The sequence below is a fragment of the Sinocyclocheilus rhinocerous genome, unplaced genomic scaffold (assembly GCF_001515625.1).
Source record: "Sinocyclocheilus rhinocerous isolate Xijiao unplaced genomic scaffold, SAMN03320098_v1.1 scaffold2886, whole genome shotgun sequence".
NCBI lineage: Eukaryota > Metazoa > Chordata > Actinopteri > Cypriniformes > Cyprinidae > Sinocyclocheilus > Sinocyclocheilus rhinocerous.
The window spans coordinates 198470-213638 of NW_015651492.1; the positions used below are offsets into that span (position 1 = coordinate 198470).

Sequence of the window (15169 nt, forward strand, 5' to 3'; positions counted from 1 at the left end):
GGCTGGGAAAATTCTCATCCAGCACCCGTACGATCAGCACTGGCGCCCCCCAGGGCTGTGTTCTCTCCCCACTGTTTTGCTCCCTGTACACAAATGACTGCACTTCAAAGGACCCCTGTCAAGCTCCTGAAGTTTGCAGACGACACCACACTCATCAAAAGGGTTAGGAAAGTCACTCTGGATCCCTCACATCCAGCACACACCCTCTACAAACTGTTGCCATCTGGTCGACGCTACAGAGCACTGAGCACCAGAACGGCCAGACACAGGAACAGTTTCTTCCCTCAGGCAATCCATCTGTGAATTGGGGTAATGTTAGTAGCTTCCAAATGGGACATGTAATGTATGAATTGTCAGAAATGGAAAAGTCAGATTCAGTTTCATATCAAATTGTTTATATTTGTATTGAGAATTTTCACAATGACATTTCAGGTGTAGCTGTGGGTGTGATGAATATGGTCTTCTATCAGAGTGAATATGCAGGTAATTTCTGAAACTGTTGTATTTCATAAGCCTTATGCCTCAATGAGGAACAGTACAATTTTATTCCAGAACAAGTCAGCAAATGACATTTCAAGTCTGTTTGATATGCAAAACCTTTTCACACTGAAGGTATGTGAAAGGCCTCTCTACAGTGTGAGGTCTCATGTGAATGGTAATGTTTGCTTTAAGTGTGAATCTTATTCCACACTAAGGCCAGATGAAAGGCTTCATTCTAGTGTTAACTCTCAAGTGAACCTCAAGGATTGACTTGTTTATGCAAGTCTTCCCACGGTGATGGCACATGAAAAGCCTCTATCTAATGTGAATTTTTCTCATGGTTCTTTAGCTGATTTCTGTCTCTGAAACCCTTTCCACACTTACGACATTTAATTCAATTTTCTGTTGAGTGAATTCTCATGTGGTTATTAAGGGTAAATTTATATCTGAAACTCTTTCCACATTGATCACATATGAATGGCTTCTCTCCAGTGTGAATTCTCATGTGGGATTTAAGGTTTTTCTTATGTGGAAAACCCTTTCCACACTGAAGGCATATAAAAGGCTGCTCTCCAGTGTGAACTCTCATATGGACTTTGAGGCTTCCTTTTCGAGTAAAAGTTTTTCCACACTGTTGACAGGTGAAAGGGCTCTCTCCACTGTGAACTCTCATGTGAACTTTTAGATTTCCTTTTAGGTTGAAATTCCTTCCACACTGATTACACACGAATGGCTTCTCTCCAGTGTGAATTATCATGTGGTTTTTAAGGTTTCCTTGTTGATCAAAACTTTTTCCACACTGTTGGCAGTTAAAAGAGCTCTCTCCAGTGTGAATTCTCATGTGAATTTTAAAGTTACTAGATTGATTGAAACTTTTTCCACACTGTTGGCAAGTGTAAGGCTTCACTCCAGTGTGAATTCTCATGTGATCTCTAAGATTTCCTTTTCGGCTAAAACTCTTTCCACACTGAGAGCATGTGTAAGGCTTCTCTCCAGTGTGAATTCTCATGTGATCTTTAAGGTTTCCTCTTTTGCTAAATCTTTTTCCACACTGCAGGCATGTGGAAGAGCTCTCTTTAGTATGAGCTGTCATGTGGAATATAAAGTTTGTTTTTCTGTTAAAACATTTTCCACACTGCTGGCAGGTGAAAGAGCTCTCTCCAGTGTGAACTTTCATGTGGACTTTAAGGTGTGCTTTTTGAGTAAAACACTTTCCACACTCTTGGCAGGTGAAAGGCTTCTCTCCAGAATGAATTCTCAGATGGACTGTAAGGTTTGCATGTTGATTGAAATACTTTCCACAATGACAGCAGATTAATGGAGGCAGAGCCCGTAACTTACGGGGTCTCATTTCAGGCTGTGAGCAACATTTTTCTCCAGGTATAGAATCATGATGCTTCTCAAACTGATGTTTCTCTTCCATTTCATTCAGTAAATTATACTCCTCTTTCAGCGGCATCAGATCTAAGGTGAAAAGAGACAAATAAAAGCCATTAAACGCGCTATATTCTGGGGTATATTCTGCTTGTCTGTAAACGGTATGCTTTATTAATAAGGGGTGTATCTGCACTTGTTCCTCCAAACTGTTTTAAGCCCATTCATTTTAGAATGTCCCACATAGGCCTACACTTAATTCATTAAACCACTAGCTTGTCTTGTCAAACCAATATAAAGTCGTTAAGTCATAATTTTGAAATAATTGAATAATTCATAATTTCAACTTTTTCCAACTCATAATTTCGACTTAGTATGTCATAAGTTTAAACTTTTTTTCCTCGTACTTATGACTTAAAGGGGTGGTTGACTGCTTTTTTTCTAGGCTTGATTGTGTTTATGGGGTGCAGTCTAACACGCTTCATAAAAAAAAAAAAAACGCATTATTTTTCACATAGTTTACCTTTATTCTCCACCGCACTGTCCCTTCTCTCATGAACGCTCTGATGATTTCCTTGTTTTATGAAGCCCCTCCCTCAGAATTATGCAATGGGCTCAGATTGGTGAGCTGGACCAGAGTGTTGTGATTCGCTATACCACCTAGTGCACTTCCAGAAATGTCACACCCCTCACCTCAGTGGCATGTGCTCCGGTTGTATTGTAAACAATGGTTGTCATCAATATTGCTTATAAATTTGAGCTCGATTGAGACCCAGAGAATATTAGTGAAGAGGATTGCGCAGAACCTGTGCAAGCACAACTCTTACAGGACGTTTCAGAATGGTATGTTTTTGTTTGTTTGTTATCGTCTCATACTTCTTGATATGCTGTTATTTGTAAATGCTACTGCTAATGTTAGCTTCTAATATATGGTTTTATCCTGATTAAAGTAGTAGCTCTGCTACTAAATTTATTTAAAATGGGTATCTCTGTACAGCTGTCGTGTCCGGTGTAGACTGTGTGTGAGCAAAGAAAACAATCAGTAAAAATATAGCAATCAGTATACTAAACATCACACATCCTGCGATGTGACTATCGCGGATGCGCACATCGCGATATCGATGCTGAAACGATATATCGTGCAGCCCTAGTGTCTATGTGTGACGTTTAGCATTCAGTGAATTCTGACTGTCACCCTGTATCTATTTATATATTTCTTTATTAATATCTTAATATATTATTATATCTTATATTAACCATTTGCACACACGAGCATTATCCGACTCCGCTCCTCCCGACCGCAGACGCAGGTTTACAAGCCACTTTTTCCTGTGTTTTTCAGTCAACTTCTTGACTTTTCCCCCCTTATGAACAACACATTTTCGTACACGATAAAAGCTCCTTGTGGTATCTCGTTTTGGCCGATTTGAGCATCCATAAACAACGCAAAACAGGCATTTTGAGTTTCTGCTAGTGATTTCTATGGAGAAAAATCACTTCCTGCCCTCCAGCTGCTTTTCGCACGTCATGTACAAACAACCTATACAGCAGAATACATGATTGCGTTGTAGCAGTGACATGTATTGTTATGATTGTGAGTACATGATTGTTCTGTAACAGTAAGAAATGTTTGCCAGCAAGTATTGCTCGCTACCACGGCAACCGCGTGCACATTCATGTTTAACGCTTCTCGTAGCTATGTGAAAAATATCTGTCTGTCTATACAAATAAAGTGTATAATTGGAAGATTCATTGTTGGAGCTGAGCGGATGATCTGAATGAGAGAGCGAGAGAGAGAGATGGATGCAGAGCAGGGGGACATGAGGAAAAGGATTAAGAACCACTGCTTTAGAACATTGATTTTGAAACTTGTGAATCCATTAGAATCGTTTGAAGACAGAAACGCGATTGAATAGATTTTTTCGTGCACCCCTAGTTTTGACAGCATGGCAACGACTCTTCCTCTTCTCTAAAGCAGCGCAACATGGCCTCGTCCCCTTTGTTACATGTTCCCTGGGGGCAGGGTTTATGTAAATTTCAGGGTTTGTGATGTCACCAACCCGGGAAATTAGCTTGTTGTAGTCCCTACTAGCCATAACTGTAGGCATTAAACTGCCATTATTTTAAAAGACAATATCTCTGTTTGCATTGAACTTTCAGAGTTGTAACTTTTCACAACATTACACACAAACTAAAGTTAAAAAAGTGAAATCACAATCAACCACCCCATTAAATATGACATAATTTTGACTTTTTAATGCATTAATTTTTTTCTTATATGGGGGAAAATGGGCTTCCATACATAAAAATTCTGCTTGAAAAAAGAAAAAAAATAGCTTGACCCAAGAGATCTGGCTATTTACTAAACCGTAGTGTTGTAGGTTTCAAGACCAGTCTAAAAGGGTCCGGGAAAGTAGCTTGTTGTAGTCCCTACTAGCCATAACTGTAGGCATTAAACTGCCATTATTTTAAAAGACAATATCTCTGTTTGCATTGAACTTTCAGAGTTGTAACTTTTCACAACATTACACACAAACTAAAGTTAAAAAAGTGAAATCACAATCAACCACCCCATTAAATATGACATAATTTTGACTTTTTAATGCATTAATTTTTTTCTTATATGGGGGGAAATGGGCTTCCATACATAAAAATTCTGCTTGAAAAAAGAAAAAAAATAGCTTGACCCAAGAGATCTGGCTATTTACTAAACCGTAGTGTTGTAGGTTTCAAGACCAGTCTAAAAGGGTCATGAAACCTCCTGTTTCAGCACTAGTTAGTTCTCACCACAAAAAAACACTATAAAAGTGGGCTTGGTGCACTGCGGCGTGAGGGGGAAGAGGGGAGACAGACAACACAGACAACTTCGGTTTCAGACAGTTTTATTTCACTCCCATCAAGTTAAAAACACAAATAAATGCACAGCCATTTGCACTCTGCATCGAAAACATATAATCACACTGTTGCACCTCTGATAACTTTTAAGGCTTATTCTGCTGCGTTTTATATAAGCTTTTTGACGGGTTGTGTCACGGAGCTGTAAAAACGGTTACACTCACTAAGTGAATGTATCGCGTTTGTGCCGAACTCTTATTACAAAGCAAAAACAAACACTCTCCTTCGATCCATGAACATCATGAACATCTCAGTTAATGTACGCGATCTCTCAGTCTGAAGTATCTGGCATATCAAATCAACACATGCTGTTGTGAATAATTAAGCGAAGCGTCTTCTCATAGAATAAGAACACGCAGTCTCATGAATAATTTAATAGACACCGACGCGTCATCGATGTACTATAGTCCTTTGCCACGTTACAAATTGTGACGTCAACACGCTGTAGATTTTAAACCCGGAAGATGAAAATAGAGCAAAAAGCTTAAAATTAACCAGTTTTCTCCAAAAATTTAAATTAACGGACGCTAACAGTAGCTGCGTTTACATGGACCCTACTAATCCGATCGTAATAGGACTAGAAGCACAGTCGGAATAAAAAAGTCATATGTAACCACTTCAGTCGGATTGAATTGGCCAGATCCGACTAAAATTTCGATCGGATTGTAAGGGGTGGTTTATTCCTTTTGTAATCCGAGCGAGAGGACATGTAAACACTTGATTGGACTGAAAACCGAAACTGGAAAGTACTACGCATGCGCAGTGACATAAAAATAGCATAATGACGTATAACACGTGGAACGAGCTGTTCTTCCTGGTGAATAAAGTGTCATAAATGAGTGTATAAAACTCCCCTTTTCACTCATCATCTGTGAAGTGAAGCAGGACAATGTCCCACCAGTCCTTGTTTAAGACTCTCATCAACAGACGACTGGTTTTGGGTGCAGGAAGGGGCACTTTTACTGCTTTACGAAGTAAGCAGCACTGCACAACAGTTCATGTGCTTGTCGTTGCCAAATTAGGACCCGAAGTAGATAAATATCACTTTACGAAGTAAGCAGCACTGCACAACAGTTCATGTGCTGGTCGTCGCCTAATTAGGACCCAAAGTAGATAAATATCACGTGTGCTTTTTAAAACAGTATGTGACAACAGCGGGAAACTCTGTATATTCATGCAGTGTGCGCATGTCAAAAGATTAAATCCGATCAGAAGCTTGTGACATATAAATGCGCATATCAACCCGATCACTTTATTTAACGTTCATGTAAACACTACGTTCGGATTAGTCAATCAGAATGAATTCATTCCGATGGAAGCAAAAAGTGTCCATGTAAACGTACCTATTGTCTTCTATGATGTGCAACACAAACACCTCAGCTAAAATCTCAGTAAAAATTGTCTGGGGTTTCATGACCCTTTAACAACATTTTGGAAGGTCTTGGTCTCGACCACATTTGTACTCTGTCTTGTCTCAGTCTCAGACTAAAGGCCTTTTCACACTGAACGCGAAAATTTGGCACGATGATGCATTTAAACCGAAACAATAGATTCTATTCGCGATTTTTTCCGTCCTGTGTGTCGATTTTTTCCCGTCACTCCATGATGAAACGGGCCGTCCAATTAGATTTGAACAAAGATCATGTGCCTGGAGCAGCTGCTGTTGCACAAAAGGGTGAGAGTGGTGGTACAGCGGTGCTTGAAGAAGAGTATTCTGAGAGAGAAGAGGATACTGAGTTCTTGTTATCATTGGTATCTGAGAACAGATTTTTTCCTCATGTTTTTTATACAGAATATTATGCAGCTAATGATATTTGTATAACAATAAAGGATGTTTATGACAAATGACAAGCCAGTGTCGCGTTCAATCCATTATAAAACATACAAAGAGTGCATGTCTGCCTATTATAGAATAAATTTCTTTTAGATCTCAATCAGAAGTTTTTACAAAGCACTCGATGATGGTTTTAAGCAAAAAACATAAATAATCACATACATTTTCAAATGTAGCTTGATGCTAATTGTACCTCTATTTATATTGTAAGATGTAACTTGTAAGCATTATAGATAGTTTGTGTTTCTGGTGTAGAACCAAACTTTATTTATCTTAGTTTAATGCTGTATATTGAGCAGTGGACCATATACGAGATACATATCTAAGGAAAAATGCATTGCTGGTCAGCACCACCTTGCGTGCAAGCATGAATTAGCACAAGGCAATCAATCGGTTTGCGCTTGGTGTGAAAGCACCGTTCGCCAGTGATTCGCCTCGCTTTTTCGAACTGCACTCGGTGTGAAACGGAATAAGAGGACTCTAGGTTTTATTTCAAGACCGGTCAAGACCACAACTGTGGGGATATCATAAATTGCTGATGCATTGTCTGATTTATTTGTTAACATCATTAATGTGATTGGATGTAAAACTTCCTGCTTTAAATCCAATCAAAAACTTATTTCTAATTTGATTTCTTTTTCCATTGCACCGGGTCAGAATTTAATAAAGAATCAAGTCAAAAATTTCACCAAAATAAATAATGCTAAAAAAAAATTCAATATTTGATTGCAAAGAAACTACTTGTATGATATTTGTTTTTATATTATAACATATATAAGTAATATCATGAGCAAGAAAACCATTTTCACGAATATGAGCATAACTGCAAATATGATATTGACTTTATACAAAAGTTCAACAAACAAGAATCTAATATTAAGTGAATTTCATTTCAGACACAAGTTTGAACACAAGTTTTCGCTATATCGGCAACGAAAATAGTTCTAAACAAATCCATAGCAGAACTGTTGTGCATTTCCGAGCAGCACACAGGAGGGCTGGACGATATGGCCAAAATTTATATCACAACATATTTCTTAATTTCAGTCTATATAATAATTCCGATATCGATTAATGACAAATATTAAATCATTCTAATATTCTGATTTGCTGCTCAAAAACATTTATTATTATTATTATTATTATTATGTTGAAAACAGCTGACTCCAAGCTTTTGAATGGAATAGTGTATAATGTTACAACAGCTTTTTATTTCAACAGCTTTTTCTAAAAGATTTTTCTATTCATCAAAGAATCCCGAAAAAAATGTACTCAACTGTTTTAAATATTGATAATAATAATAATAAAAATGTTTCTCAAACAGCAAATCAGCATGTTAGAATGATTTCTGAAGGATCATGTGACACTGAAGACTGTAGTATTGATGCTGAAAATTCAGCTTTGATCACAGAATATCGGCAACGAAAATAGTTCTAAACAAATCCATAGCAGAACTGTGCATTTCCAAGCAGCACACAGGAGGGCTGGACGATATGGCCAAAATTTATATCACAACATATTTCTTAATTTCAGTCTATATAATAATTCCGATATCGATTAATGACAAATATTAAATCATTCTAATATTCTGATTTGCTGCTCAAAAACATTTATTATTATTATTATTATTATTATGTTGAAAACAGCTGACTCCAAGCTTTTGAATGGAATAGTGTATAATGTTACAACAGCTTTTTATTTCAACAGCTTTTTCTAAAAGATTTTTCTATTCATCAAAGAATCCCGAAAAAAATGTACTCAACTGTTTTAAATATTGATAATAATAATAATAAAAATGTTTCTCAAACAGCAAATCAGCATGTTAGAATGATTTCTGAAGGATCATGTGACACTGAAGACTGTAGTATTGATGCTGAAAATTCAGTAATTTCAGTCTATATAATAATTCCGATATCGATTAATGACAAATATTAAATCATAATATTCTGATTTGCTGCTCAAAAACATCAATTATTATTATTATTATTATTATGTTGAAAACAGCTGACTCCAAGCTTTTGAATGGAATAGTGTATAATGTTACAACAGCTTTTTATTTCAACAGCTTTTTCTAAAAGATTTTTCTATTCATCAAAGAATCCCGAAAAAAATGTACTCAACTGTTTTAAATATTGATAATAATAATAATAAAAATGTTTCTCAAACAGCAAATCAGCATGTTAGAATGATTTCTGAAGGATCATGTGACACTGAAGACTGTAGTATTGATGCTGAAAATTCAGCTTTGATCACAGAAATCAATTACATTTTAAAATATATTCAAATGGAAAGAAGTTATTTTAAACAGTAACAATTTCACAATATTACTGCTTTTGCTGTAATTTGGATCAAATAAATGCAGGCTTTGGTGAGCAAAAGAGAATTCTTAAAAAAAACAAAACATTAAAAATCTTACCGTTCAAAAACTTTTGACTGGTAGTGTAGGCTAATTATTCTTATAGATTGAAACAAATGTGTTTCAGCCAGCATAATGAATATGAAAAGTGCTTGCTGTAGAAAACAGAAACAAAGTGAACAACAACAAAAACATGTTGCTGGAGACAGGGTTATTGCAAATGCAAATTCTTTCTCTGCCAGCAGGAGGCACTTTTAGAGCTGTAGAAACAGCAGTTTCCTCAGTAATGGCTGTATAAAAATCAGCTCCGCTCATGAACGCTTCTTTATCAGATAAAATGAAAACGCCATCGAAACTTTTCTGAAGACTATTGTTCCCTTTAGATATACATTCATATAAAACATGCGTGCAGCGCTTTGATTTTGAAACGTGCAAGTGCTCATGTTTATTCAACGAAGTCAACCACCACAAATAAATTAATGTATGGGAAACACTGGTAATGTATATTGAAATATCGTAAATGTGTTTAAAAATCATATCACCGTTATTGAAAAAAATTATATTGCGATATATATTGATATTGAATTATTGTCCAGCCCTAGCACACAGTGGTATTTTGTTAATGAATGTTTCAGCTGCTTTGAACAGATCGGTTAACTAAATGATTCCGTGACTAACTCATCAACTGATTTGCTGCCATCTAGCTTATTGGCGGTTTTAGTTTTTCCATCATATTTCTATATTCACATTTTTATATATATTTTTTAAAACAATCTCAACAATCTTAAATTGTTTATGATTGCAATTTGCAATATTTTATGCAATTTTAATTGTACCAATTCAGATGCAACTATTGTGCCACTTTAGATTAATTTTGTTGTTATCGATTTAATTTGATTGGTAACTACTAGATTGGTATCTACATTGTGTTATTATTCTAAATGTATGTATTGACGAAATACAACACATTCTCAGGCAGTAAATGTGGATCTTTCAGTCAGACCAAATGTCTTGGTCTCAACTCCTCAAAGTTTTGGTCTAATTTTAGGTGGTCTTGACTACAACACTGCCTTTGTTCATGACCACTCCTCTATATAACCAGTTGGCCTGCTTTAGACCAAGGTATTCGGCGAGCCGAAAATCCCTGGCCGTTGGCCCTGAGGAAGCCCCGATGAGGCACAATCAAGCCCCTGAAGTGACACTGGAACCGCATATGGCACTGGCACACGCTAGCATGTTCGCTTTTGGCCTGACGGTGGAAATGCCGCTAATGACTGCTAATAAACATTTATCTTATAACTTTATTTATGCAGTTGTAATTGGAGTGTAAATGCTCTTATGTCACCTCTGCATGGCATTATAAAATCTGTGTAAACACAATGAAATGTCACTTCAGGTTCAGCTTTTGTACAAGTGAATTGTAAAGATTTCGTTGTGTCTTATTCTAAATGAATTTGATTGTATTTAATAACTTAACATAACAATTGACACATGCATTTAATTAGAAAACTGAACTTTTAAAATATCTCTGGAGATCAAATTATTGGGGCAAATATTGCACCTTAATGGAAAAGGTCATTTCTGACGCTGTTTAGGACTTAAAGGGATCCCTGTGTATTAAGACTTGTATGGCTTAATATAACGTAAATGATGTCTCTTACTGAAATATGTATGAGAAAACCCATTAAAGTTTTATGTTATTTTTTTAAAAATCACATAATTTTATACATATTTTGGACTAGGGGGGCGCCATTATTTTGATGACATAAAATGGTTGCACTCGGTGAGTTACTGCCGCTACCTGTTGCTATTTTTTACCACAACACAACTCGGAAAATAAAATACTGATATGATGACCACAGCTACTGAAAGAGCTTAAAGGTGGAGATGGATATACAGGTGCATCTCAATAAATTAGAATATCATGGAAAAGTTCATTTATTTCAGTAATTCAACTCAAATTGTGAAACTCGTGTATTAAATAAGGCTTAAACCAAATGCCGTACCATCAATTTTTCCCCACAAGGAGTCTAAACGCTCCTGGATATCGAGGGAAATCCGCGCTGAGAAACTCCTTCAGTGGCCGCTGCGTCATGACAAGTGTCAGCATGTAAGCTCTTCCAGTAGCTGTAGTCTACTAAAAGCCTCGAAGGCAACAGGGCTAAAGTGGAGAGAACAGAGTTGCAGGTCTTTAGGAAGTTTTACTTGTCCACAGGCATCTTCCTATTCTCTTCTCCTCTTCTTATCGCTAGGAAAGCAGTGAAGACTTACATTGTTTCTTTTGTTGCCCTTCAACTAAAAAAATTACAACCAAAAGCCGCACAATGTGGCATCTTACAAGTATTTTATTTTCCAAGTTGTGTTGAGGTAAAAATAGCAATACATAGCGCCAGTAGCTCAACGAGTGCAACCATTTGACGTAATCAAAATAATGCCCAAAATAATCCCCCCCCCCCCATATAGTTAAAAATATGGATAAAACTATGTGGATTTTTCAAATAATGTAAATCTTTCATAGGTTTTCTACTACAGATTTTAATAAGAGCCATCATTTACATTATATTAAGTGATTCAAGTCTTAATACCATGGGTTCCCTTTAAAATAATATGGATATCAACATCCATCATCACCATCCATACATCAAAGTAATTGCGATGAATCTCATGATTTTGTAAAATGTCAATCTTTTTCATCCACAGTCTCTATTGTTTTCAGTGTATTCAGTAATAATGATCACTTTAAATTAGTGCTGTCAAACGATTAATCGCATCCAAAATAAAAGTTTTTGTTTACATAATATATGTATGTGTACTGTGTTTATTTATTATGTATATATAAATACACAAACATACAGTATATATTTAGAAAATAGTTACATGTATATACATTTATATATTTAATATATAAACATTTTTCTTAAATATATACATGCACGTGTTTGTATTTATATAAACATAATAAATATACACAGTACACACTCATAGGCTATATTATGCAAACAAAATTTTTTATTTTGGATGCGATTATAAATTGATTTATAAAAAATAAATGTTTTTTTTTTGTTAGATACTATTGTGTAATTGAGTGTTATAAATGAATGGTTTTCAATTCAGAATTAGATAAAGGGTCTAATGATACACAAAACAATTGTTTTGTTAAAAGTCCCCATGAACAGGAAGTTGTTGCCGACTTTATTTCAGTATGGTGACACATTTCCAACTGAAACAGGATATTGAATATTTTATTTTTTTAAATACAATTTTTATTTTTGCGCTCCTCCTCTCATTGGAGAGACATGGTTACGCATATTCTGCCCAAGCCGTCAAACTGATGTCATCAGAGAGTGGAAGCAAATGATCAGATTTTGATTAAAGATTACCAAGACAAACATTTTTTTAGAGCCCGACCGATATATTGTTTTGCCGATATTATCGGGCGAAATGAGCCTGTAGCAGATATATTGTATGGGCGAATATGCCGCCGATATGATTTTTTTTTTTTACAGAACATATAACGCAGATTAAATGCTTCTGAATGGTGTAATACTTAGTTTTGCATGATGATATGATGAATGGATGGTTAATTTTTAACAGCAGATTCAGTGACGTTACAGACTAGAGCTGATCTGGGCATCACAGCACGCGTCTGCGGCGCATTAAAGCCTGTGTTACGGCCACTGGAGCTGATTGCGGCCACTCAGTCAATGCTGGTGTTTATACCGGCCGCACCGCGGCCCAGAACTCATGCTTATCACATCGGTCACATCACATCGCGTGGCGCGACAAAATACAATAGAATTTCTATTGCATTTTGTCGCGCCGCTCGCGTCCGGTGTAGAATAGAACCCATTACAATCAGTGATGCTGTCTACACTGGGCCAGAGCTGTTGAGAAACAGAGTTGCGACACACTTTGATCTCGCCACCACGTGGTTCATGGAGCTCTCAATAGTTCCAAACAACTCCGCGCTGTCAATATGTTTGAATGGGTTTAAGTAGGATAGACAGCAGTTTTACTATATTTGCAGCAATTTCTAGTGATTATTAACACATGTGCATGGATTTTGTATTGATAACTACGCTGACAACGTTTTACAATTGCATTTTATTCTGGGGAGTGATGAAGAGACAGCATTAGTTTTTTTCTAATATGCTTATTATTTATATTACAATTAGAGTAGTATTTAGGGTTAAAATAGAGATTCCAGTGCAAAAAGGCAAATTAGAGGCGTTTAGTGGCCAGAAAAATAATATTCCCATGTAATGCCATGGTTTAACCACTAGATGCCTGTATGGCTGTTTAATAAATATAGCCTACATATATTTAGCTGTACTCTAGTTGCTGTAAACTGTTTTACCGGTCATAATAGCTTATTTATTTATTTTATGTTTTGCATTGAATATTTAGACATTATCAAACACTCAATGTTTTGAAGTTTTGATTTTTTTTTTTTAAATGTTGAGTTTAAAAAGATTAATTACTCACATCCCAGTATTATTTTATGACATTTATGTAATAAGACAATATAAGAGAATGTTAAAAAAGGCCAGCAAATACGGAATTTAACCCAATAAAAAAAAAAACAAAGCAACCAACTGCATTCAGGGAAACTCTTTCTTGTATTCCTTTAATGGGCAGTCTTAACTGAAACTCATTAAACTTCCTACAGGGAGAGAAAGATTGCAGAAAGACTAAACTTAAAAATATGACAACTAGCATCTGGTTATGATCGCTATTAAGGTGTTTCTCACATTATCTAACTGCAAATATAGCATAACTGCCTATTATCTAAAACTAAACATTAACTATAACGTGTTTCATAAAATACAACTACTGGCCAGATTTCCGAGAGGTAAACTAATGCATTAAAATGCCAAAAACGGCTGTAATTTCCTCAACTTTCTGGCGAGTGTGCTTGAGAAGCACTGAAATGAATGGGCTTCAATACTGGAACTATTGGTTGTTTGGAACTATTGGCTGCTCCATGACACGCTTTATTTCCGCATTCCTCAGTTCCTATGGAAGCCTATGGGAGTGTCGCAACTCTGTTTCTCAACGGCTCTGCACTGGATGCAGTAAACTGATGCCTCATTCTATTTATGACGTGCTGACACAAAGTTCAACTGATTTTCAACGTTCGCTTTGTCGCGTCCTGTTGCGGCGCAGACACAGTGTCAGCATAGTTTGTCAGTACAGTCAGTAATGTAGCAGATTGAAAAGTTAGGGGGCCCTATTTTAACGATCTAAAGCGCATGGTTTAAAGCGCACGGCGCAGGTGCACTTAGGGCGCGTCCAAAACCACTTTTGCTAGTTTAACTACGGGAAAAACGGTCGGCGCGCCCGGCGCATGGTCTAAAAGGATTGTCCCTATTCTCTTAACGGAGTAATGGGTGTGTTTTGGGCATAACGTGCAATAAACCAATCAGAGTCTCATCTCCCATTCCCTTTAAGACCCAGCTGCGCTCGTGCCATGGCGGATTTGCTATTTACACGGCGGAATTTGCAAGCGCAAAGACAGAACGCGTCTCCAGAGATGAAACGGAGCTGCTCGTGCACAAGCAAATAGGTAGCCTAATTCTGATACATGCGATGACTATTTATTATGACATGTAGGCATTTTTATATTTATGTAGCCTACACAATAATATTATTTTACATTGTAATCCTTTAATTTTTTATATTTGGCATGTTTGTGTGCTGCTGTGCATCCCTGTGTGTGTAATAAGCAGAATATGCGCGCGCTGTGGACCCGCCTATACCAGCTCGCTCTTTAAATAACAAAAAAAACTACTGCACCTTTGACTTTAGACCAGGTTTTAGTTGGTCAATGGCGCAGTCTATTTCAGTTGCCTCAAAATAGCACCGCGCCAACAATGCGCCTGAACACACCTCGATTTCAGACCAGCACGCCCATGAGCGCACAAATGACGCATAAACAACGTGGCGCAGGACGTGAAAATGATTACTACATCGGGCTGAAACTAGCAAAAAACACTTGCGTCGCGCCTGGCGCCGCATTGCGCCAACTGTATGATAGAGCCCAGTATCTTTCTGCAGTCCAATAGACGGCAGTGCATTGGTGGCTTGAGTCTGTTGAATGGTGATTTAACGCTATGTTGTCACCTAGTTGGAGAGAGTCAGTGCTAAGTAAATAAACAACAATGTCCCCATATTTTACTCTCACAATGAGCTTATCATATTTGTTTGCTACATTAGTAGGGCCCTATGAT

General features: G+C 36.8%; 1 protein-coding gene across 1 annotated transcript in view; it reads right to left on the minus strand.

The window, feature by feature from the left end:
* Positions 1–284: 284 nt before the first annotated feature.
* The window catches only part of LOC107712906 (gastrula zinc finger protein XlCGF8.2DB-like), an 18387-nt gene continuing 3502 nt past the window's right edge, over positions 285–15169 (minus strand). Inside the window, exon 3 of the mRNA XM_016518298.1 lies at positions 285–1944. Coding sequence (XP_016373784.1) covers positions 875–1944 — 1070 coding nt within the window. The 3' untranslated portion in view covers positions 285–874. The remainder of the gene's footprint in view (positions 1945–15169) is intronic.